This window comes from Theobroma cacao, chromosome 7 (genome assembly GCF_000208745.1).
Source record: "Theobroma cacao cultivar B97-61/B2 chromosome 7, Criollo_cocoa_genome_V2, whole genome shotgun sequence".
NCBI lineage: Eukaryota > Viridiplantae > Streptophyta > Magnoliopsida > Malvales > Malvaceae > Theobroma > Theobroma cacao.
Genome location: NC_030856.1, coordinates 6,388,655 through 6,410,580, shown reverse-complemented (window position 1 = coordinate 6,410,580; position 21,926 = coordinate 6,388,655). Strand labels below are relative to the sequence as shown.

The following is a 21,926-nucleotide window of genomic DNA, read 5'->3' as shown; positions in this document are numbered from 1 at the left end:
TCTTCTGATGAGAAAGAGACATTCTAACTATCACTGGAAAGACTTGTATGAAAGCTGTGCTTAATCTATTAAGTCATGCTTCCTGTACAAGAAAACATCTAACCACCTATAGATGATGATTCCTAATACATCAAAGGGACATTTAACTTTCTTTCTAGAGTTTTGGGTCATTAAGCATTTAATCCTCTTTTGCCAAATATGACTTCTTTCCTGCTTCTTTTTCAATGGACATTCAGGCCCTGGTCTATGAGAGAAGAGTTTGGTTCATATGGTGTAACTGGAGTTGGAAATCTTTGCTATAACCGTGGCCAAACCTGAAAAGATGGGGGAAAAAAGCATGAGATTTTCCTAAATTTACAATTTTATTGCCACTTAACATCCAACTCACAGTCTTTCTGCAGCTGTTCCTCTAAAGAAACCAGTGTCTCGTTATAAGTACATGTCTTAACAATAGAAACTAATGCCAAATCTGGCTTTTCACAGGACACCTCTGAAAATTGTTCCTGCAAACTACTTTCTTGACCCTCAACTACTTGTATGTTCTTTTCTTCAACTACCTGGTCATCCGTTTCAGCGCTACGGTTATCTAAACGAAGGCAATCTGATTGCTGCACAGACTCCACTTTTGATTCAGCGCCAGCTTCATCGTCGCAACAGCAACCATCCAATTGGGATGCAGAGTTAGTTTCTGCAGCAGGGTATTCTTGAGAAGACCCAACTCTAAGCCTGTCTTCGAGCTCAGTCCTAACATCTTTGGAGCAACAATTACTGTCAGACCAATGTATAGATTCATCTACAGGCTGTCCCTTAGTACATATACCTAATCTAGTAGTTTCTAAATCTCTTAAGGCTGGTTTATCGCATGACTCCTCTCCAACACCATCAGTGATTTCCCTTTTTCCATCAAGTTCCAATTCTTGCTCATTCTTGTCTCCTACAAGCTCAGTTTCTATTTTGGCACAGGCTTCATTTGCATAGCAGTTGTCATCAAAAGGCTGTACAGACTTGGCTGATCGATCTCCTACAGGATGAATGCCTACATTAGTTGATTCTTCTTGTCTCAAATGTTCAGTTGATTTATCTTGTTGCAAAGATGATGTATCACCTGCTCATGTATAACCATGGAGATCAAATTTGTTTCTCTAGAACTTGAAGACAATCAACTTTAAGAGGAAATGAAGCTACCTGACTGTCCATCTGCTTTTTGGAATTGATACAAGGGCTTCTTAAGCAATATCGTTCCGGGAAACACCATCAAGTTGATCTTACTAAGTGTTTTTCTTTCATCATCCTCCACTGGCTTGAAGCCAAAACCCTTGGTCCATGTTTCCACCAAATTTGGAATGGCAGTTACCACAAGCTTTTCCACCTTGAATGAGATGAGCATCTAGAGGCAGCATTTATCCAGACGGCGAACAAAACAAAGAAATTAAGTCACAAAAAGGATTCATATGAAAAATCATAAGCAATAATGTCGATCAACTGTGAGGGACTTGCAAAGTTAAATTCCAAGGACAAACAACTTGTGCATAATATTTGAACATACTGCCAAGAGATAAATACCTCTTCAATAACAGTCATAAGGCGTCGACACATTCCTTGCCGACGGTAGTTGCTACAAGTTGCAATAAGAGGCATCTCTGCAACTGTTACCCCATGTATCCTAGAGCAAATGACAGAGAAAGACTGAAAGTAAAATAGACTGTGGACCAAGTAGAAGGCTCCGAACTCACTAAGATATCATAAATCTTAAAATACGTGAGATATTTGTTTAATAAACCAGGCTGGAGGAAGAAAAGGCAAAATTGAATGGTTGGGGCTTAAAACAAATTTGCAGATCTATAGATTTCAAGTCTTCATTCACATTATCATGAAAATTCAACCAGACAGAATTAATCCACACCAATCAATCATGCACAAAAACCTCAATGCTTCCCAACTATAACCAACCATATAAGTTATAGCAGATGGGTTTCAACTTTTTTTAAAACATAGATGCTAACAAGTGTCACACCAACACATCACTATATATATATATTTGGATAAAGAAAAAGTATTTGTTGTCAAAACTTGTTCTCATATCACATTCGGCAAGAAACAAGGGATAACATAACATTATGATATGTTATGAGTTGTTTTTTTAAAAAATTATTTAAATAACAAATACCTTTGGACAATATCAATACTACCTGATGGATGCTACAGATATCAGCACATCATCCTTCTCCAAGACAAGAGAGTAAAATCCAAAAAAATTCAGGCGTGCAAAATCCGACCTGATCATTTAAAAACAACAAAAGCATGTTAGTAAACACAAATTTTGTTAAAAAACATTCTGTTTGCTTACCAGCTTCGAACAACTGCAAGGAAGCATACAAGTACTTTCAATAATAATCATTCATTAAAAGAACTCCTCTTATTATTGTTTGTATTTTTTATCCAATAATCTTCTCCCATTTCTCTGGTAGATAATCCTAGCCTTGCCACTCTTTATAAATCATATAGATGACAGAATTCAAATACATGAACACACAAGATTAAAACCAACATGGATTCATTTCAGTTAGGCCATAACTCCCAATAGGCATCTAACCAAATAGGATAGGGGCAGGGCTCACCCTATAGAAGCATATTATAAGCAACCTAGCAACCAGGAAAAAAAATTATGAGTGGCATAGAATGAGACAGGTCAAAGACTTGATGACACTAAAATTTGAAAGAAATGAACTTAAAAAACCAGTATGGCTACAAAATAGATGATCATGATGACAGAGCATGAAATGAACAGAATTTTAAGTACAAACTATAAAACAATGTAGTGATCAAATGTTAGGCTGTAAAAGGAGTCAAAAAAAAGAAAAAGATTGTGTAGAAATGTAAAAGCCAAGGAAAGTTATCAGAAAGGCCAGGTCTCTCACCCCCAATTGTACAAGAGATGGGGTATCATGTCTACCCCTGTTCTGGGATCAACCATAGACTGAAAGCATTCTTCCATGATGGACAGAGCAACAGCCAGTTTTGAGTTGCACTCTGCCTTCAGGGCAAACCTTAGAGCAGAGTGAAATTTTTTATCTTCATGAATACATCGAAGAAGTGTCCAAGAAAAGCCTTCAGCAAGGTGATTAATCATCCCCAGACGAGAACTAAGACCTGAGTGCACCTGCAAATATCAGTAAACCTTGTATCAGAACTTAGAATGCAAATACGTGGAAAACACCAACCCACAGCAACCAACGAACTGTTGTAGCTAAACAATCATAGCCAACATCTGTGCAGCAACTGATTGCCTTTTAGGTTAGAAAAATGGGCAGTGCAGTGAGAGTTATAGTACAATAGACAACAAATGATCATTTAAAGGTAAGGTCTTTTGTGATGGCAGGATTGGAACTCTGGAGTTGACATGAATCACATGCATCTTCAAGTTCAATAGCTGAGATGCAGCATAGCTAAAAATGCAAGAACAAGTGCTTTTAATTGGAAATAAGTATACATTAAACAAAACTTAGAATAGTGGAAACATAAATGCAGGCATTATGGGCTACACAACTATCAAAAAAGAAGACACCAATCACTTATTAAAGAAAAGAGTAGAAGAGAAAATTAGAAGGTATTTGACCTTGTGGATCTCTCCTTGTTGGCTAAATGACGCGCACTAACAAAGAAGAAAGGATCCAAACTTCCACCATTTTATTTCTCAATAGTCACATTCTTTAATAATATGATCTTGAAATGAAAAGAAAAGGAATCCAAGGAGCTGGACCCTGGAGGTCAACACAATACAAAAATGGTGGACTGAATCACTTTAACTAAGTTACTCACACTAATATTGTTGCATCAGGCAAATATTCTAAAAACAGGATAAACAGAGGAACAATTATAACATCAAAATGTAAATTCATTATAGCAGAATTCTAAGCAAAGGTTCCATCAGCTTGTAGAGGCAAGCAACCAAAATTTCCTAGGTCTACATGAGACTAACAATCAAATTCCAAAGTGTTAAGCAAAACAGGCTAAGGGACAGAACTGCAATAACCTACACAATAACAGGCCAGACCTAAATAATACGGGAAATAAGCACTAGAAGAGATGAGAGGGTACATAACCTAGTTGCACAAGCAGCTTTTAGAATAACAACTCAAGGTGGCTACCATTTATTTAAAAGGAAGCAAGAAGAAAAGGACAAACAAGTTAGAGGTAGAGAGGGTACTTACTGGAGCTTCCTGGTTTGGCCTAGCCCAAACCTAATTAAATAGTTTCAGCAAGTTCTTACTCCATAAACATTGGATTAAAAAGAGTAGTTAGAAGAAGATTTGGGTTCAGTGCATAGGCTAAGGCTGCATTGCATGGATAAGTATTGTTATCATGTGGTCTTGCATGCAAAATTTTAAAAGGGGTGATGATATAGCCTTTGAAGAAATGTCATTGGGAAGTAATCTTCATAGAGACTGACATGTGGTTGATGTTGACTTGACCATATTGTGTCTAAATGTCATTCTTTAATCAATATAGAGCATTTTCTACATAAACAGTTTGGACCACATTGAAATTTAGATGTTGCCTGCATTTGCCCAACAAAGCTGCAAATGACAGCATTTATTATGCAGCTCATGGACTAAAATGAAAGAGCTGCTTCAAACCCCCGCTTTCTTTTCAGGGTTTAGTAAGATCCAGGCAGCTCAACTTTATCTTGCACTGGGATGAGAAAGGGATGTTCCAGCCCAAACCTACCAAATTGCTGATTTAAAATAACCAGATATTCACAAAAACAAGCCACAAAAGGGAAAAGACTCGAACTCATGCACAGAATAGATAAAGCATTCTCTACATGCTAAATTCAACATATTCTTAACAAAATAATTAGAGTCAAGAAGTTTGAATCTCAAAAGTACCTCCTCGCAGCTTCCCCCACAAAACCAAGTATCAGAAACCTTTTCTTCAAACTGACTTTTATCATTCAGGCATGCCTTATGATCTGTTTACAAATGTTATGATAGCTAGAAAATTAGAAACACAAATCACAAAGAGAAGCATAATAACAAGCGCATGCGCACACACAAACAAGCAAACAAAACAAACTTAAAATGGTAAATGTGTATGTTGTCCATAATGATTTCATGAAACAACTACTTCAAGTCCTGAAAGGAGATTTACATTTCCTGGCGATTTTTATTAAAAAAAAACAGAGAATAGCAAGACATTTACTTAGCATTATTGGATTATGGCAGAGAAGCTTACTCAACTGCACTCCATTATGCATTGGATGCATAACTATCAATTAGTGATATGGGTTTGTGCATACTTAGAAACAATACGAAAGCAAAAAAAAAAAAGGAAGAAAAACCTAAATCTTTTAAGCTTATATAAAAGGGCCAAATTGCAATTTCAACAAAAAGCTTTAAGTTAAGAAAAACAATCAAGAACTTCATGCTGAGAAAAAGGCGTTATAAAGGTTCTTAATGTTACACTCTACAACAGAAATAACCAACTCCAATTTGAACAAAAAGTTATATATGTTACACTCTCCTACCTTGTGCTCACTGAGAAAACTATATCAAGAAACAAGCGAAAGATAAGTGTTCTTTAAGACCAGTAAGTAGTAGCCTGCCTCCAATTAAAGGTAAGACTTTTTAGTCTAAATCATATTTTAAGAAACTGTAGACTGTCTTCATAAAAATCTAAACTTTTCAGAGGAAATGTCATACTGAAGGGGGAAGAATTACATTTGTGCTCACACTGTAAACATTTGAATGCATCAATCGAACTTGAAGCCTCTTTATCATTAACAAAATTCCCACAAATCCAACAAGTGCAATTTGAGCAATACCAATTGCCCTCAGGTAGTTCCTGCAAGCAAAAAAAAATAGAGCACATGAAGTAATTAGTAATTTGGAAAAAAAGAAAGAAGGGAAACCTATAATAAAGCAACACACTTGGAAGGGAAAAAACAAAACAAAGAAATTAGAGTAATCCACATGATCTATAGAACACAGAAGCGAAACTAAGTCATAATACCAAGAGTAAATACTACCCAACTGTAGAATAAGGGGAAAAATCATTGTTCACTAGTATGTTTATATGCCTTCAAAGCCAAAAGGAAACATTTAGATAGAAAATTAAAACAAAGAAGAGAGAGGAAAGTTTTTACCAACATTTATGAGACTATAGAATAAGAATACAGAGGAAACGAAGACCATCTTGTATGGTTTGAACTGAATCAGGGCAGTCAAGAGAACATACTAGTAACTACACATTTTCTACATGATACATATTGTACATAAAATAAATTTCTTTTTACAAGGAAGAGAAAATCACAACCTGTTTTATGTACAAAATGTAAGCATCAATATTGCCATGGCTGTTTTTGATGTTCTCAATCTTGTACAAATATAAGATGCCTGCTATTGGACTCCTAAACTTAAACTCCATTAACAAATCATCGGTTAAATCTATCGCTCAAAATGCACAGCACCTACATGATTCTCACTTGTCTATCTTGTTATTCTTAAAGCTCATTATGCTGTTGTCTATGAAACATTATATTCAATTATACAGCCCTTTCAACAGGGATAAGCATTTACTAGGCAATATCTCAACTAGAATTATTATTCTAGAGCCAAATTTTTTTTTTTTAATAATTGGGGGAGGGGGGATTCGAACCTTACTCTTTAGGCAAGGGGATCATGCACCAACCAATGAGCCAAATGCTCTGGTGCTATTCTAGACCCATATATCTAACCATGCAAATGCAAAAGATGACATAGCTTAAACTTGCTCAAATTTTATTGTCATAGAGGTAAACTAGATCGGTTTCAAAGTTATGATTGCTACTTACACTATATGTCCTATTACAAGCTCCAAAGTTAAAATAACATATAGAATGTTTGCAATCAAAAATGAAATTTTACCAAGAATAGCCCTTCGTAACTGCAAAAGAAATTTGCAAGACTAAACAACGATAAGTAAGACTGGGCATATATATTTGAGATAAGTAAAATTAGTGAAGCTGCACGAAAAGGAAAACAAACTAAGGAGAATAATAAAGATTGCAGATAAGTTATGACCAAAAAAAGTGCAGATCAGTGCAAAAAAACACAGAGGAAAGGACAAACCTGCATATACAGGCAAGCCAGATGAAAAGTAGAAGGGCAGTTGTCACAGCAAATCAGTTCACCACCATCCCCACATAGACCACAGGAATCATCATTTCGATCATTTTCGTCAGCTTCAACCTTCTGGATCCCATTTTTTCTCATCTTGTACTCAGCAGACCATGCTTGCAGCTGACATAACGTGAAAGGCTTACCAGATTCCATGAAAAGATTCAAGCAGGGACGGTTAAACTTGAATCCAGCATGAATCTTAAACTCAGAAACTGATAGCACCCTGTTGCAACACTTGCAGGTTATTCCATCCAAGGAAACAAGACCATCTTTAATTATAGCATCATCCTTGGGGTTCCGATATTGAATGACATCATTCAGAGAAATTACCCCAGCTAGGATCAACCATGAGAACACTGTTCTGGATCCAATATTATACAACTTAATTTCAGTAATATGCTTTCCTCCTTTACCCGTGCCTCGAGGAAGCAACTTGCAGCGACCCTTCTTGCTCTTGAGCTTGGTCCGAGCTCTAATTTTGGGCACCTTCAATTTGGATCTGGTAGCACTCAAGCTTAAGTCTTTGTTTCTTATTATTGCAGAAACCAACAGGTCATCATCTTGAATTTGGCATTTAGTTGATTTCTTTTGTCTGTTCTTAGAAGCATCACGATTGCCACAAATCCTCTTAAACTTCGAGCCTTTTTTCTCCACTTGGTGTAGGCAAGAGCCAAAAGATGAGGACTTCTGGAGGTTTCCTTTGGTTACAAAGGATTCTTGGACCTCTTTTGAATTTAGTTGACCCTGGCATGCAAGAATATCTGGCTGTTCATTCATATCAGGAGTATAAGAACATAGAACATCACTTTGATATAACGTGGTCAATCTAATTTCGGATATCTTTCTAGATCTCCTGCGTACCCTCTTTTTCAAAATAACATCTTGTACAGAATTTTTATCCTTCGTTTCAGATTTCAGAGCTTCAGCAGATATCTGCAACTGATCTTCACCATGCCCAGACTGAATTAGGCTATCACTAGGGTAACTTGGATGGTTATCCTGTGAATGCTGTGGAAGATATCCAACCTTTCCAGCATATGGAGCTCCAGATATTTTATCTTTTTCCTCCAGAGACATGAATGATACCTCTCCTGGAACCTCATTAGGAGCTTCTACATTAAATTCAGAAATTTGTTTGTCAGAGCTTGGAGAACTTGTGTTGCTATCTTGGTGAAGGGAAGCAGATTCAAAACCCTGACGCATATTGGTAACATCTCCAGAAGCAACACGATCAATATCCTTTAAACCACCTAGCTGACCACAGGTGCTATCTGACCCACAAGCATGTGACGAAGCCATTTGCAGACCTTTGACCATGCAACCAAAAGTTTCTGACCTGTTGTCAGTATCTACCAAGCATGTACCTACTTGATCAGCCATATAAATAGATACACCTTTCAGACATTTTACTGCCCCACTACTCATTTTACCATAGAATTTTGACAAACTTCCATTGCCTGATAGCTTATCACAGTCATCATAACTCCTATCGGAAGCTGTCAATGAGCTTTTAGCAGCCTGAGAAGAATCACAAAGCTGATCTGGCAAATCTCCCTGAGAATGGAACTTTTCCATTGTACTGTTTTTTCTCTGTGCCAAAACAGCATCATTTTGCTTGTTATTTTCAATAACTAAACTTCTACCTGCTTTAACCTCATCTCCCCTTCTTAATGAACCAATCTTCCTATTAATAAATACAACAGTTACAAAGGGATCTAATAGACTCCAATGCTGAGCCAATGCATTAGAAAGGTTCAATTGGTCAACTTCTTTCTCAATATTTGTCAATGTATCTAATAGATCAGACCAGAACTGGCTCATATCAGTCCATTTCTTACCATCATTTTCCAGCATGAAGTTGTACCTATCAGCCAACAAAACCTGACCACAAATTCTCCAAACTTTTGGGAATTCACGAAATAACCTCCCCTCAGGTGATTTATAAACTGTATCCATATAATTCCTACTGGGTCTTTTACGCCTCTCAATAGACCAGCCTGCTCCTTTGAGTATGTGAAAAACATGGCTCTGAAGAAGAGGACGAGGATCCTTCGAAGGGTCCATTGCCCCAGAATTTTTAGATTCTTCGACTCCAGATGGTTGAAATCCACCAACTCTTTCATCAGCACATAAAGGAGACTCAAACTTCTCCACAGCAGTGGCAGAAGGACTTGAAACTACAAGCTTTGATGCAAAACTCTCCTGTGAGACAGGTGAAGCTACCACTTCTTTTCTGTCATTTGAATCTAAGTCTTGTATTCTAGACTTAGTAACATCAACATCTTCCATTTCAGCACCTCTGTCCTTTTCTACATGCCGCTTCAACAGATAGCAACTAGATGTAACCCCCTGAGCAGATGACTCAACTAAATGGAGCGTAACTGTTTGGCAAACGGAATCTGTAGGTGTTGAGGACAAGCCACTAACAATTTCCTTCGGCTGCAATGGTGCATTCAAAGCCTTTCTCCTTTCTGCTTTACACCTAGAAACTTCACCAGCGGAAAACTTCATTCGCTTGACACTCACATTCTGGTCATCCCTCTCTCCCAAAGTAAATCTTTCAGGAAAGCTACCTGAGACAGAAACCCCATCATAAGTCTCATTTACTGCATTAGTATCCTCCTGGTATAAATTTTTTGAGCAAGACGCACTTGTTACAGCTGAGTTTGCACTGTTAGAACACAGTGATGTATCTGGATGCTTGCTATGCTCACATTCAAAATTAATAACTCCAGTAACAAGACACCTTTTACTTGTGCTGCCAGTATCATTTCCAAAGAAAACCTCCGTCAAAATACAGTGCTCATCATGTGACCCCTCAAAACCATCATTGTGCAGATCTTCAATATTTGCACTGAGCGACATCTCTGCTAAATGCAGTTCAACTTTGCATAATCTATAAACCAGCAATAAGTTAAGGCATTAGATGTATTCCTCCAGAACAAATACGTTAGGTCCAAACCATTTATTAAATGGTAACCACAAAATAAAGAGTAACATAAAGACTTACAAAGAAGACAATTGCTATATAATTAATTGTTACTTTAAACCTTAAGTTTACATTAACTTTAGAGCAACATCACTCACACCATCGTATAGTTATATTACATTTACATGAAAGACAAACAATTAACATGTACAGGATACGAGACCACAAATCAAGAAACCAACTGCCTTAACATCAATCAATCAGTAATATGGAGAGTTCATTATAGATACCATTCAGGTATAACAAGAGAGTAAGGATTTCCAATTTAATGCATACAAAAAAAAAAGGAAAGGGCAACGTTGACAAGGTCACGGAATCCAACCAGCAAAAAGGAAGGTAGGAATACAAAATATCAAAATATGATTTCAAATAGACTAATTAGAAAATCCTAACAATCAGAGCACTCCATGTGAATTGAGCAGAAAAGAGGGAGAAACACAGAGTCTTTCTTGTTAAATTTTAACTCACTTAAGCAGCAGCATTCTCTCCCCACCACCACCCCACCCCCTGGGTAAAAAAGAAAAAAAAATCCCAGCCTTACCGATACCCAAGTTCATTACCCAAATAGTACATAGAAAGATAAAAATTAAAAATTTGCAGGAGCAAGTGTCAAAAATTGGAAGGAAAAATGAAAACAATTCTTATACATGATAGCATGCCACTCAACCTATTTATACACTAATATGTTAATAAGTTAAAATAATTAAAAGTATCACTAAACTAGAAAAACACAATTAAATTTTTTACTGCTTATAATATACATATGTGGTTTTTCTCTATTATGCTCTCTTTTTGAATTAATAAGAGTATGTCATTAATCAATAAAGCAGTATCAATAACCATAACTCATAATCAAATTTCAAACATGCACCATAGCACCACACACAATACACGTGTGCTTGTGCACATTCATTCAAACCCACCCATCCATCCACACCCCACAGTGCTATGAATAAAAGCAAATAAATCTTTCAATTTCCACATATCTCCCGCTTGTCAAACCAGACATGCTTACTCTCTCTAGATCAATCAAAATAATCTCTACCAAGCTCAGCAAAAATCTTTCTACTGCAAGAATAATGCCAAATGCACCAGGTAATTCTTCAGCTTTACACTACAACAATAACCGGAGAAGGCATCCCATTAATGACTAAGGCAACATTCAAGCCCTCCACATCTCACATGGATTGCTAGATCACTATAGTGGAGCTCAGATGACACAAACAGCACGAGAAAATCAAATCTAACATATTTAAGATTATCCTTGTATGAAGTTGGAATGGTTTTAAATTGCTTTCTTGTTATCCAGATCTGTTGTGTTTTGTAAGAGTCTCTAAGTAAATTCTCATCATACTTGAAAGTTTAACCATGTTTTTTATATCAATAGATCTTGTCAAGAGACAAGAAAAGATAGTGCTTTTTTCTACCATTCAATTAACAATAACATTTAATTTGTATATACAACTCTAAATGACTATTCCAGCTTTCATATTTCACTCTTATTTAAAAGGCACATTTTATGCATTTTGGATGCCACTTGTTTGAAAATTGCAGGATTTATAAAGTTCGCTCAATAAACTGCATGCCATGAAAACCTCTTCAACAAAAAGCACTCTTGAATTGAAATAAAGGATAGAAAGATGAACTAGAACAGTACTTTTATATGAGACTCCTATTACTAGCAAGTCAACCTAAAAACAAGGAAAAAGAAAACTAATTGATTTATATTCCAACTTCCAACAATAAATATGAATTATCACAAGGAAAAGAAAGGCATGCCATGGCTGAGGTCAAGGTGATGCCAATATAAACTTCTCTAATTTGCTCCAAATGCTCAATCTAATTTATCAAGAACCTCTATTTCTTATCTTACACTTCATTTCAAAATTCTTCATTTCCATCAGAATTATAAAACTTTATTTATAATAAGAGTCATCAACTATGACAAAACATTACTTTAGAAAGGAAAGAACAGAAAAGGGAAAGACTCTCTGTTCATAAGCTACAGATAATTGCATGAGCATGACAGATAAGAGAAAACATAAATAGAAAAAACACTTAAGTTCATGCCACCATATAATTGATAGAGACATCTACATAAACAATCATTATCAGTTAAACCAAATCAATGATGCACATCTAGAATACTAAACCATAAACACTTAAACAAAAACTTCTATGCCTGCATGAAGCATTGCAAACCATTTCAAAGATAAGAGACACCTCCACTAATGCACAAGTGAATATTAGAATATGAAAGTCGATAAAATAACATATTAATCCCAAAGTTAAGAAATTTAAAGATAGACATGATGCATGCATATGCACCACGCGTAAGAGTTTATATAAATCTACAATAATCTTAAAACCATAAAAGGAATCCTAAACTTTGAGGGATATGGAGAGATTTACAAATTCTTCTATAATATAATAGCATAAATGAACATTAAAGTCAATGCAGACAAAACCATAAATGTGCCAAATAAAGCAGGCCATAAGTCACCAAATAGAAGAAATCATAAAGAGATACCAAAGAGAGAAACAACCTAAAGGCATGCAATAAAGTAGATGCTTATTTTCCAAATGAAGGAACAATATAAGACAGTACAAAAGAAAACTACAAAAAGTTTCCTCCCCAGTAATTAAAATGATGTCCGAAAACCCCAACTTTTCCATAAATGAAATCTGGTTGCAATAACAAAACGCATGTTTCTCATCTTCATAGCTTGGGAATAAAGAACATTTGCAAAGGTTCAACTTGTTCATCTTTGGCTTAGTCCTGACTAAAACAGTCACAAATATGAGAGCTATAAAATACTTAAATGTCAAACTGACATGAATGGAATCTCTCTTTCATGTAAGCTCAACATCTTGCAACACCAATGGTGTTTGATTTTTTGTTTTTTTTTTTTTTTTGTATCCACTGCCAAAAAGTTTATCCGCATTGACATCACTTAATTAAAAAGTAGAATATTAACAATAATATCAACCAATAGCACCTTCACAGTTTTCTTTTGCTAAAAAAAAAAAATCAGTCTTCGAGAAAAATATATGGAACAAAAGATAAATGGATAACAATAACAGACCATAATCGATTACCTTCAAATCATGTTATGAAGAAAACATTAAAATTGTTATTTACTAACAACAAGATCATCCACAGCCATAACCACTTGGGTATCAGATTTATGATTTACTACAACCTAAGCTAATGTCAAATCACCAATTGAAAACATGAACACCTAAACTCATATACACATTATATCTGAATTATTTGCTCCTTGTTCCTCTCTTATTTGTGCCTTTAGAAGAAAAGAAAGATGGAAATCTCACATTCTCAACTGAACTCAAGGTTTCAGGATATAAATAAACAGCAATGTCTACACTGAACCAGCATGACAAATAGCAAAGTAACAGCAGCTAAGGTATAGGAAACTAAAACAAACAACAATAAAATAAGGAGAATAACATTATTGCTCTCTTTCTCTATCTGTATCTTACTTTTACAATGTGTTGTAGCACGTCGTGATCATGAACCAACCTTTAACGTAAGACAAAGCTAAGGATTCCATCCACTTCCAGAGGAATGCAAAGACTACACTTATATGATTGTGTATTGGCGATGTCATTTAAACACAAATAAAGAAACTAACATTGAATTATAAAATAAACATGTTTGCTTGAATAGACATGCAGTAAAGATTCGACTATGCTCATGGAATTTTTGCATCCCACCAGGTAGTGTAGGGAACAACAAGCCATCGAAGTATATGATTAGCCATGATCTAATTCCTGCTTGACAGTTTGCTGCAAATGCTGCCATATTTTCAAAGACAAGATGCACCAAAATAGCCTTCAAGTGATAATTGCCTTCAATCAGAAAGGTACAAATGCATCAACCATTCCACTTGTCTAATACCAGTTAATTTATATGAATGATGTTACCTTTCAATCAATACCATTAAAGTTAATTTTCTAGAATTACTATTTTCTCCCCATATGGGATGCAGCAACACCATATTGTTTATGAATGTACATCTAGCTGTACCTATGGTTAATGCTCCATGTTACATACAGGAAACTTCCAGTACAACTATTGTAATGACTTCTTAAAATACATAAATCATTCTATCAAGGGATTTTTAAAACTTTTCCCCGTATCATATGTGTGCTCTTGACAAATTTGTGCCATAAATAAAGATTTCAAAAGATTAGCTGTATTATCAACTTAACATAAACATGCACTAATTATTGTACTCTTTCATCAAGCTTTTAATGGATCTCCCCACCACTCTTCTTTTTCTTTCTCCCCGCAATGTTGCACCAGAAAGAGTAGATTTAAAAGCGACAAAATTCAGCTTCAATGACCCCACCACCACCAAAATTGCCCAAAATTCCATTTGACACAAAAAATTCAACTCCAAACCATTTTAGTTCGATGTCTTTTCCTCTATTTTCGTGCACCTTTGGATCTTCGTTGCAATTACTACGCATGCAGTTATGAAATTAGAATATTCGCCTACATTTCAAAACTAACAACTAACCTCCTACTTTCTGCTCACACATAAAACAAGCCAAGCCGTACCTCATGAAAGATATAGAAAACAAAGAAAATCGAACTACTCATACTCTGAGTGCAACAAAAATCCAAATTCAGAACAGAATCAATAAAGAAATGCACTTGCACTATAAACTAGCAACCAGGTGTTTCCCCAGTCTGCATCTCCAGTATGCTTTCCTCTACTAAAAACTACTAACATCTATCCTACAAAACACATACTTAACCTTCCCTGGTTTAACCCCTTATATATTTAATTTATCTCATTTACCTGGAATTGCAGAACTCAGTCATACACAAGTTAAAAGTAACAATGATTGCAAATTTGAATTTTTTTTATTTTTTATAGGAGCCAAAATTTTCAATTTTTCATCACAAGTTATTATGTATCAAACATATATAACCTGAATTCAAAAAAAAAAAAAAACAACACCAAACAAATCCGAAAAAAATCTGAAACTTTAGAAAAGAAAAGTCCAGCAAAAAAAGAAAAGAAAATCACAAGAAATGCTAAATGAAATCAAAATCCAAAATATACGAGGACCCAGAAAACCAAACAAGATGCAGATCAAAACCAAAGAAGCCACAATCACAAAACTTCACATGCATTCATCCAATACCAAACACCCAAACTTTCAAAACTTTATCCAAAAAAACAAAACAAAAAGAGCTCACCTTTACAATGCATGTTCTGATCAACATGCAAAAGTAGATCAAGGAACAAACTTTAATCTAGGGTTCAAGAGTTGAAAAACTAAAATGGGTTTATCTCAAAAAAGAGAGAATCTTAATAGAAAGCTTTAAAAAGGCACAAAAATGGGTTTTCCTTCTTTCTTTTTTCCTTCGGCTTCATCAGCTTAAAATGCAAAGGACCTAAGCCCCCTCAGTTTTTAAACTGAGAGGCTTTGAAAAACCCGAATAGTGCTCCCCAATATAACAGATGGCAATGTAAAAAAAAAGAGAGAGAGAGAGAGAAGGCCCCGTTCTCTTTCTCTTCCTTTCTTTCTCTCTCTACACTCCTCCATGTGAGTGTATATGTCATGTTATTTGTACTTCTCTCCCTGCGCACTTAGCTTTCGTCACTCCCTTTTTTATTATTCTTTTTACTAATCTTTTTTGCTGTGTCTTTTATTCAATATTTCAAAGCACATAATATAAGTAAATAAGGTTTATATATGTATTGATAATAATAACTTGATGAAATCTTACTATTTCTCTTGTTATGGAAAATGGGTAAGCTTGCCTTGCATGATTTTTCCTTTTTAGTATATAAAAATTTTAAATAAAAAAATTATTCAATCTTCAAAACAAATTATATTAAATTGTCAAATTAGGAATAACAAGAGATCCACTAAAGAATATGCTATGGTGGGTTAGGTTTTTTTATGATTTCTTTATATTATTTATGCCCAATTTTGAAAGTTGACAATCACTGTGTAATAAATGACATGTTCCTAATTGAATTGCTTGATTAGGAACTTTGTTTACTTTCGAAAATAATATTCATCATGTTATAATTTTATTAGTGGATTGGATTATTTATCTTATCCATTAACATTAATTAATACGTAAAAATTCTAGAAATAGGCTTGCCATTTTCTCCCATGTCTTCCTTGATACATCAACTCATGCATTTAACAGTCGAGATTGCACAATATATCAAGTAGTGGGTTTTTAACATAAATAAATTCAACCAATTCAAAGGCAAATAGTTTATGCACGTGACTTTAGACTGATTAGTTAGAGAAAGTTACGGGTAGAATTTGTAATTAGATAGCGTAACAGTGCAAAAAGTTGGGAAGTTAGTTATCTTTTCTTTTTTGACTTGTTCTGTATAATGAATTCCTTGGCGGGTAAATAAATTTCCTTTGTAATTAGTTGATGATCAATGAAATAAGCAGTAGTTCTATTAATCTTTAACTCAATTTCTCCTCTCTGTAACTTTTCTTTTACATGGTATTAGAGTAGAGTTAAAAATTCTAGGGTTCTCTGTTACTATTCTTGCACAATTTCTCAAAAAAATTTTCAATTGATGGAATTGATTCTTGGAATTTTTTTAATGGCAATTTCATCGAACTCATAATTGATCATCTCACCTCTTGATAACTTTTATTCACCATTTTTCTTGCATAATTTCGATCACCATGGATCAATAGATATAAACCTCAAACTCACCTTAAATAATTATGCTTTCTGAAATTGATCTTATCTATTGGTACTATTAATCAAAAACAAGTTAGGTTTCATTGATGGGATAATATCGGAGCCTAAGGTTACTGATGATTTCCACATGCCATGAACAAGATGTAGCAATTCAATTGTGGCATGGTTACTAGCAATGGCACGAAGTTAAGATTTTAGGTTTGAAAAGACGAAAATGAAAAATTTAATATTTGAAGAGATAAAATTATAAAAAATTTTAAAAATAAAAATAAAATTTTAAAGTAAAAGAAAAAATATATAAAATTTTCAACATTTGGAGGAGGCAGGGGCTCCTATTAGCCCCCCTCCCTCCACCTATGGTTACTGGAGTGTATTTTACCAATAATTGCCTCAATCGTTTTCAATATGAATTCGACATCACAGATTTAAAACACGTTAAATAGAAGATTCTCTAAGTCCAACGATGTCAAGATATGAAGCTTTTAATTTTTTCTGTCAAACATCTCTAAAGGTACAAGAGCTGTTGATGTCTATTTCAAGAAAGTAATCAAGGCTTTTACCTCATTATCACCATCGTAAATGTAATCAAAGTTGCTTCCAAGAGGGTGTTGACCGGTGCCAAAAAGACAATGTCTTTAGATTTTTAAATGGATTTAAGGAAATATATGATGCTTCGAGATCTCAAATTGTGATGCTGAAGTCTTTTTCCTTATTGGACGAGTTACATTATAACTTGATATTAAGAGAAGAATCACAAAGAGCTTTACGTCTGCAATCACAACCTCTCATTGAGGCTTTGCTATGGTAAGTTCTGTTGATGAAAAAAAAAAAAAAAACTAAAGGTGATATGTTGTGTAATCATTATGGTAAAACTGGTCACACTAAGAGTCAGCGTGGAAAGCAAGAAAATATTTTTCAAAAAATATTTTCAGTATCTTTGAATGTTTGGTTAAGTGAAAATGCATTCAGAAAGTAAATTTTTTTACGAAATTAATGGAAAATAAACTGTTGACTCTGTAAATTGTTTTACGTCCTGAAAAAGCATAAAATAATTTCCAAAACACAAGCTCCCTCTCTGTCCGATTGGCCTGACCTTCTTCTTCCTCTCCCCTCCTTGTGTCGTGACCTTCCATGTCCCAATCCATTTTCTCTCCCACTTGATCTGTTACTTTTTATTCCTCCTCGTTGCTACCAGCATCGCAAGCAGAGGCGAAGAGGAAGGGGGCTAGGGGGCTAGGGGGCCCCCAAACAATTTTATAATTTACTTTTTTTCTTTTGAAATTTTATAATTTTGCCTTTATAAAAATTTTAAAATTTTTCTAATATATTTTTATTTTTTTAGAATTTTATAATTTTGTCTATACAATAATTTTTTATTTGGTGAGATGCCCTACAATAATTAATCAACAACTAATTTTAATAGGATAAAAATAAAATATATTACAATAGAATTATTCCTAAACCATACTCCTCCAAAACGTATGTAGAAACTAAAAAGTCATTTTTTTTTACGTTTTTTTTTTACTTGTCAGCATTCTTTGTGTAAAAGACCTTTAGTCAATGATTCAATTTTCATGTCATAATAATTGGTAAGTTTAATTTATGTACTTATTTTATTTTTAATATTTTCAACTTTAAAATTTTTGTTTATTTTATAATTACTACTTGGTGATTTTGATTTAGGATTTACCATCTTAGTCATTTTTTGTTGAAAGCAACAAAATAAGGATTTGATTAAGTACCTAAAATTAACTATTACTTTTTGATTTAGAGATTGCTTGATTTCTTTCTTACAAATTATTTGTTTTTTTTTTGTTTAGATTTTTGTGAACCATTAAGTTTTTTATTCGGGATTGCTTTTTCATTAAACTGTTTATTGATATTATATTTAATTTTTATGATTAATTTTAAGAAATTACTTTTCTATTGAATTGTTTATTGATAGCTCTTAATATTTTTTAAGAAATTGCTTCCTATTGAGATGTTAATATATTTGTTAATTTTTGTTTGTTATTAAGTTTATATAGAAATTGAGATTATTGTCGTTATTAAATTATTTATAATTATACTAGTTAATTTTTTTAAGTAAATTATTAAGATTAATTTTATTGAATAATTTTCAAGATTTATTTGTATAATTTTCATATGAACTTTTTTCATCTAATTTTCTTTATATCTTTATCAAATATTAAACTTCTAATATGATTGTTTTATAGACATTTTCTTCGACTCTTCACCTTCCAACGCAAAATCCTGATTCCGCCATTGATCACAAGTCTTCTTAACCAGCAACCTTTTTTTTCTTTCTTTTTTTCTCCTTTTTTGCTATCAAAACCGTGTCTCTTATCCTATTGCAGCGACCACCAGTGGTCTGCACCTCCCACTCTCTTTCTTTTTTCCTCATTTCTTTATTTATCTTCCTTTTCTTTATGGGCAGATGGGTTTCTATTTCCCAATTTACACTTCCTTCTCAAATGTTTGATTGAAATGTGGATCCTGTTTCAATTCTAAAATATATTGTTTGAGAAAAAATAAAGGATAGAATGAGCTCTGGCAGATCACTCTATCATCAAAATCTTTCAAAAGTCTTAATTGAAGTTAATGAAGAAGGAGTTGATAATAAAACTGATTTTGCTCAAAATTAGTTAATTATAGTTAATCACTCAAAAAAAAGTTTTTTTTTTAAATGTATGTAATTTGAGTAATCTTTCCTCTCTTTTTTCTATTGTATTTGAATAATATTTGTTAAGTTTAATTAAATTAGTAAGGTATTGTTTTTTTAGATTATAATATTTCTTAATTTTATTTTGAAGATAATTTCTTTTGAAAATAATAGTGGAAAATATTTTTCACAAGACAATCTAAACAATCGAAAATATTATCGACAGTTTATCCAAACAATAAAAAATGTTAAATTTTTTAATAAAATAGTTTACACGTAAAACATTTTCCTTCATCAACTTATTTTACAGTTACCAAATAGACCCTAAAAAAAAAAAGTGTTACAAGCTAATAGAATTCCTACTAATTTAAATTCATTAGGCAAGAACAATTTTAGGAAGCCTATCTCATTAGTGAACAGTGTCATTTCCACTTCACAACCAAAATAAAATGAGGATGCCACTATCAACACCATGTCTTTTGATTATCACTCATTAAGAATTAGATACATAAACTCATGTCAGTTATCAATGAGCAAGCAAGAAGCTTCGATGATGATCCTCCTTCATCAAACACTCACTAGTAGAAAGCCTCACTAGAAAATTCAACATTAAATGGTATGATTACTAACTCATTTTGCTTAAATGCACAAAATACAATGATTGATGAGCCAATGAACATGAATGCTTATGTTATTAATCATAGTTAGAAATCATTGATACTAGTGCATCATATCATATATCCTATTGTTTGAATTCCTTTGCATACGTTGAACCAGTTCATAGCATGTTTGTGCAACTGCCTAACAGTACTAGGACTTTAGTCACACACATAGAAATGGTTAGATTGATATCCTTTTTAACCTTACAAAATGTGCTTTGTGTTTCATCTTTCAAGTTCAGTTTAATTTTTGTTAATAAGCTCACACAAACTAAGCAAAATTACATTGTGTTCATTGATTCACATTTCATAATTCAGGAAATCAACTCATATTTTGATATTTGACATTTTAGAGCTTGTTTGGCCTTTTTTTTTTTAGTTTTAAAAATTATTATAAAATTATTATAAAAAATAACTTTTAAAATTAAGTTAAAACTGTTTGATAAATTTACTTTTATTAATTTTTTTTTAGATAAGCTGTTTGGCAAAATAACTTATATAAGTTTTAATTTTAATTAAAATTACTATAAAAGGTAATGTTGGGATTATTTGTAATAGATGAGAAATTTTTGGAGAAAAAGAAAAATTCTCCTGAAAAACTAATGTGCTTTTAAAATAATAGATGAGAAAGCTCATTTTTTTAGATTTTTTTTAAATTTCTCAAAATCCTATTTAATTCGATTTTTATGTTTAAGAGATAAATAAGTTGAAAAAAAATCAAATTAAACAAGTACTTAGTTTAGAACATACTTCATTAGCTACAATACAAGTAATTCAACACAATTGTCCAAGTGTTTCATGTGAAATATGCCCTTTGGCTAACAAGGAAAGATTATCGTTTCCTATTCACATTCAATCTACCAATATGCCTACCTTCAAAAAATAAAAAATAAAAAACTACAAGTATGCCTTTTGAATTGTTGCATATAAACATATGGAGACCATATTCAGTACTTACTATCAATGGTCATCACTATTTTCCAAATTGTTGTGCATCAATATTCAAAATTCACCTGAATTTTCTTAACGAAGGCAAAATCATATATTATCTTATTAGTGCCTTTGTTTTGTAACATGATAAAGAACCAATTCAATATAAACTCAAACAGAATGAGTCAAATAATGGACTTGAATTCAATTTAATAGAGTTTTATCCTTCCAACGACATAATTCACCAATTTTAAGTTTTCTCAATAAAAAGAAGAAGAGAAAGTTAAATACATTTGTTCGAACATAGAATACGTATCTTTATTATTTAATTCAATACATGAATATAATTATTAGAAAACTCCAAAAGTAAAATATTTTGACTATTTATTATGGATAGTTTAATATTATTGATATGTATTTATTTATTTATTTATTTTAATACAATTAAATGTAGAAAATAAAAAGAATTGGCTTATTTTGGAATTGGACCGAGCAAAAATTAGATCATAATTAATTAATCTTCAACTATATATATAGCATTACTATTATATAAAGTACAAGGAAAAAACGAATTAAATAAATAAATTACTCTTATTATTAAGACAATACCTTATTGCAATAAAAATTTTATTGAAAGAAAATCATAATATCCAAATTTTAGGAATGAAGACGACGTGGCAAAATCGAAACCGCCCATCTCGACGATCTCATCCTTTGCCGCCATAGCTGAAACCAAGCTCCCTCCAACAAAGAGAGCCGAGCCGATCCCTCTAGAAGAACACCGAAAAAACCGAAAAAACCGAAA

General features: G+C 33.2%; 1 protein-coding gene across 3 annotated transcripts; it reads right to left on the bottom strand.

Annotated features, from left to right (window-relative positions):
- LOC18594159 (increased DNA methylation 1) lies at window positions 324–15,689 on the bottom strand. Of its 3 annotated transcripts, none has more exons than XM_007021642.2 (9): window positions 15,383–15,681; window positions 7,110–10,056; window positions 5,721–5,844; window positions 4,890–4,972; window positions 2,919–3,160; window positions 2,190–2,276; window positions 1,564–1,663; window positions 1,186–1,387; window positions 324–1,021 (listed from the first exon to the last, which is right to left on the bottom strand). In XM_007021642.2, exons 2-9 carry the CDS (start codon window positions 10,023–10,025, stop codon window positions 363–365), a joined length of 4,413 nt encoding a protein of 1,470 aa, XP_007021704.2. In that variant the 5' UTR covers window positions 10,026–10,056; window positions 15,383–15,681; the 3' UTR covers window positions 324–362. The 3 variants fall into 3 exon arrangements, 2 of the variants coding, with proteins under 2 accessions (XP_007021704.2, XP_007021701.2); XM_007021639.2 differs by having other exon boundaries at window positions 324–1,105; window positions 15,383–15,680; XR_001928781.1 differs by having other exon boundaries at window positions 862–1,021; window positions 1,106–1,387; window positions 15,383–15,689.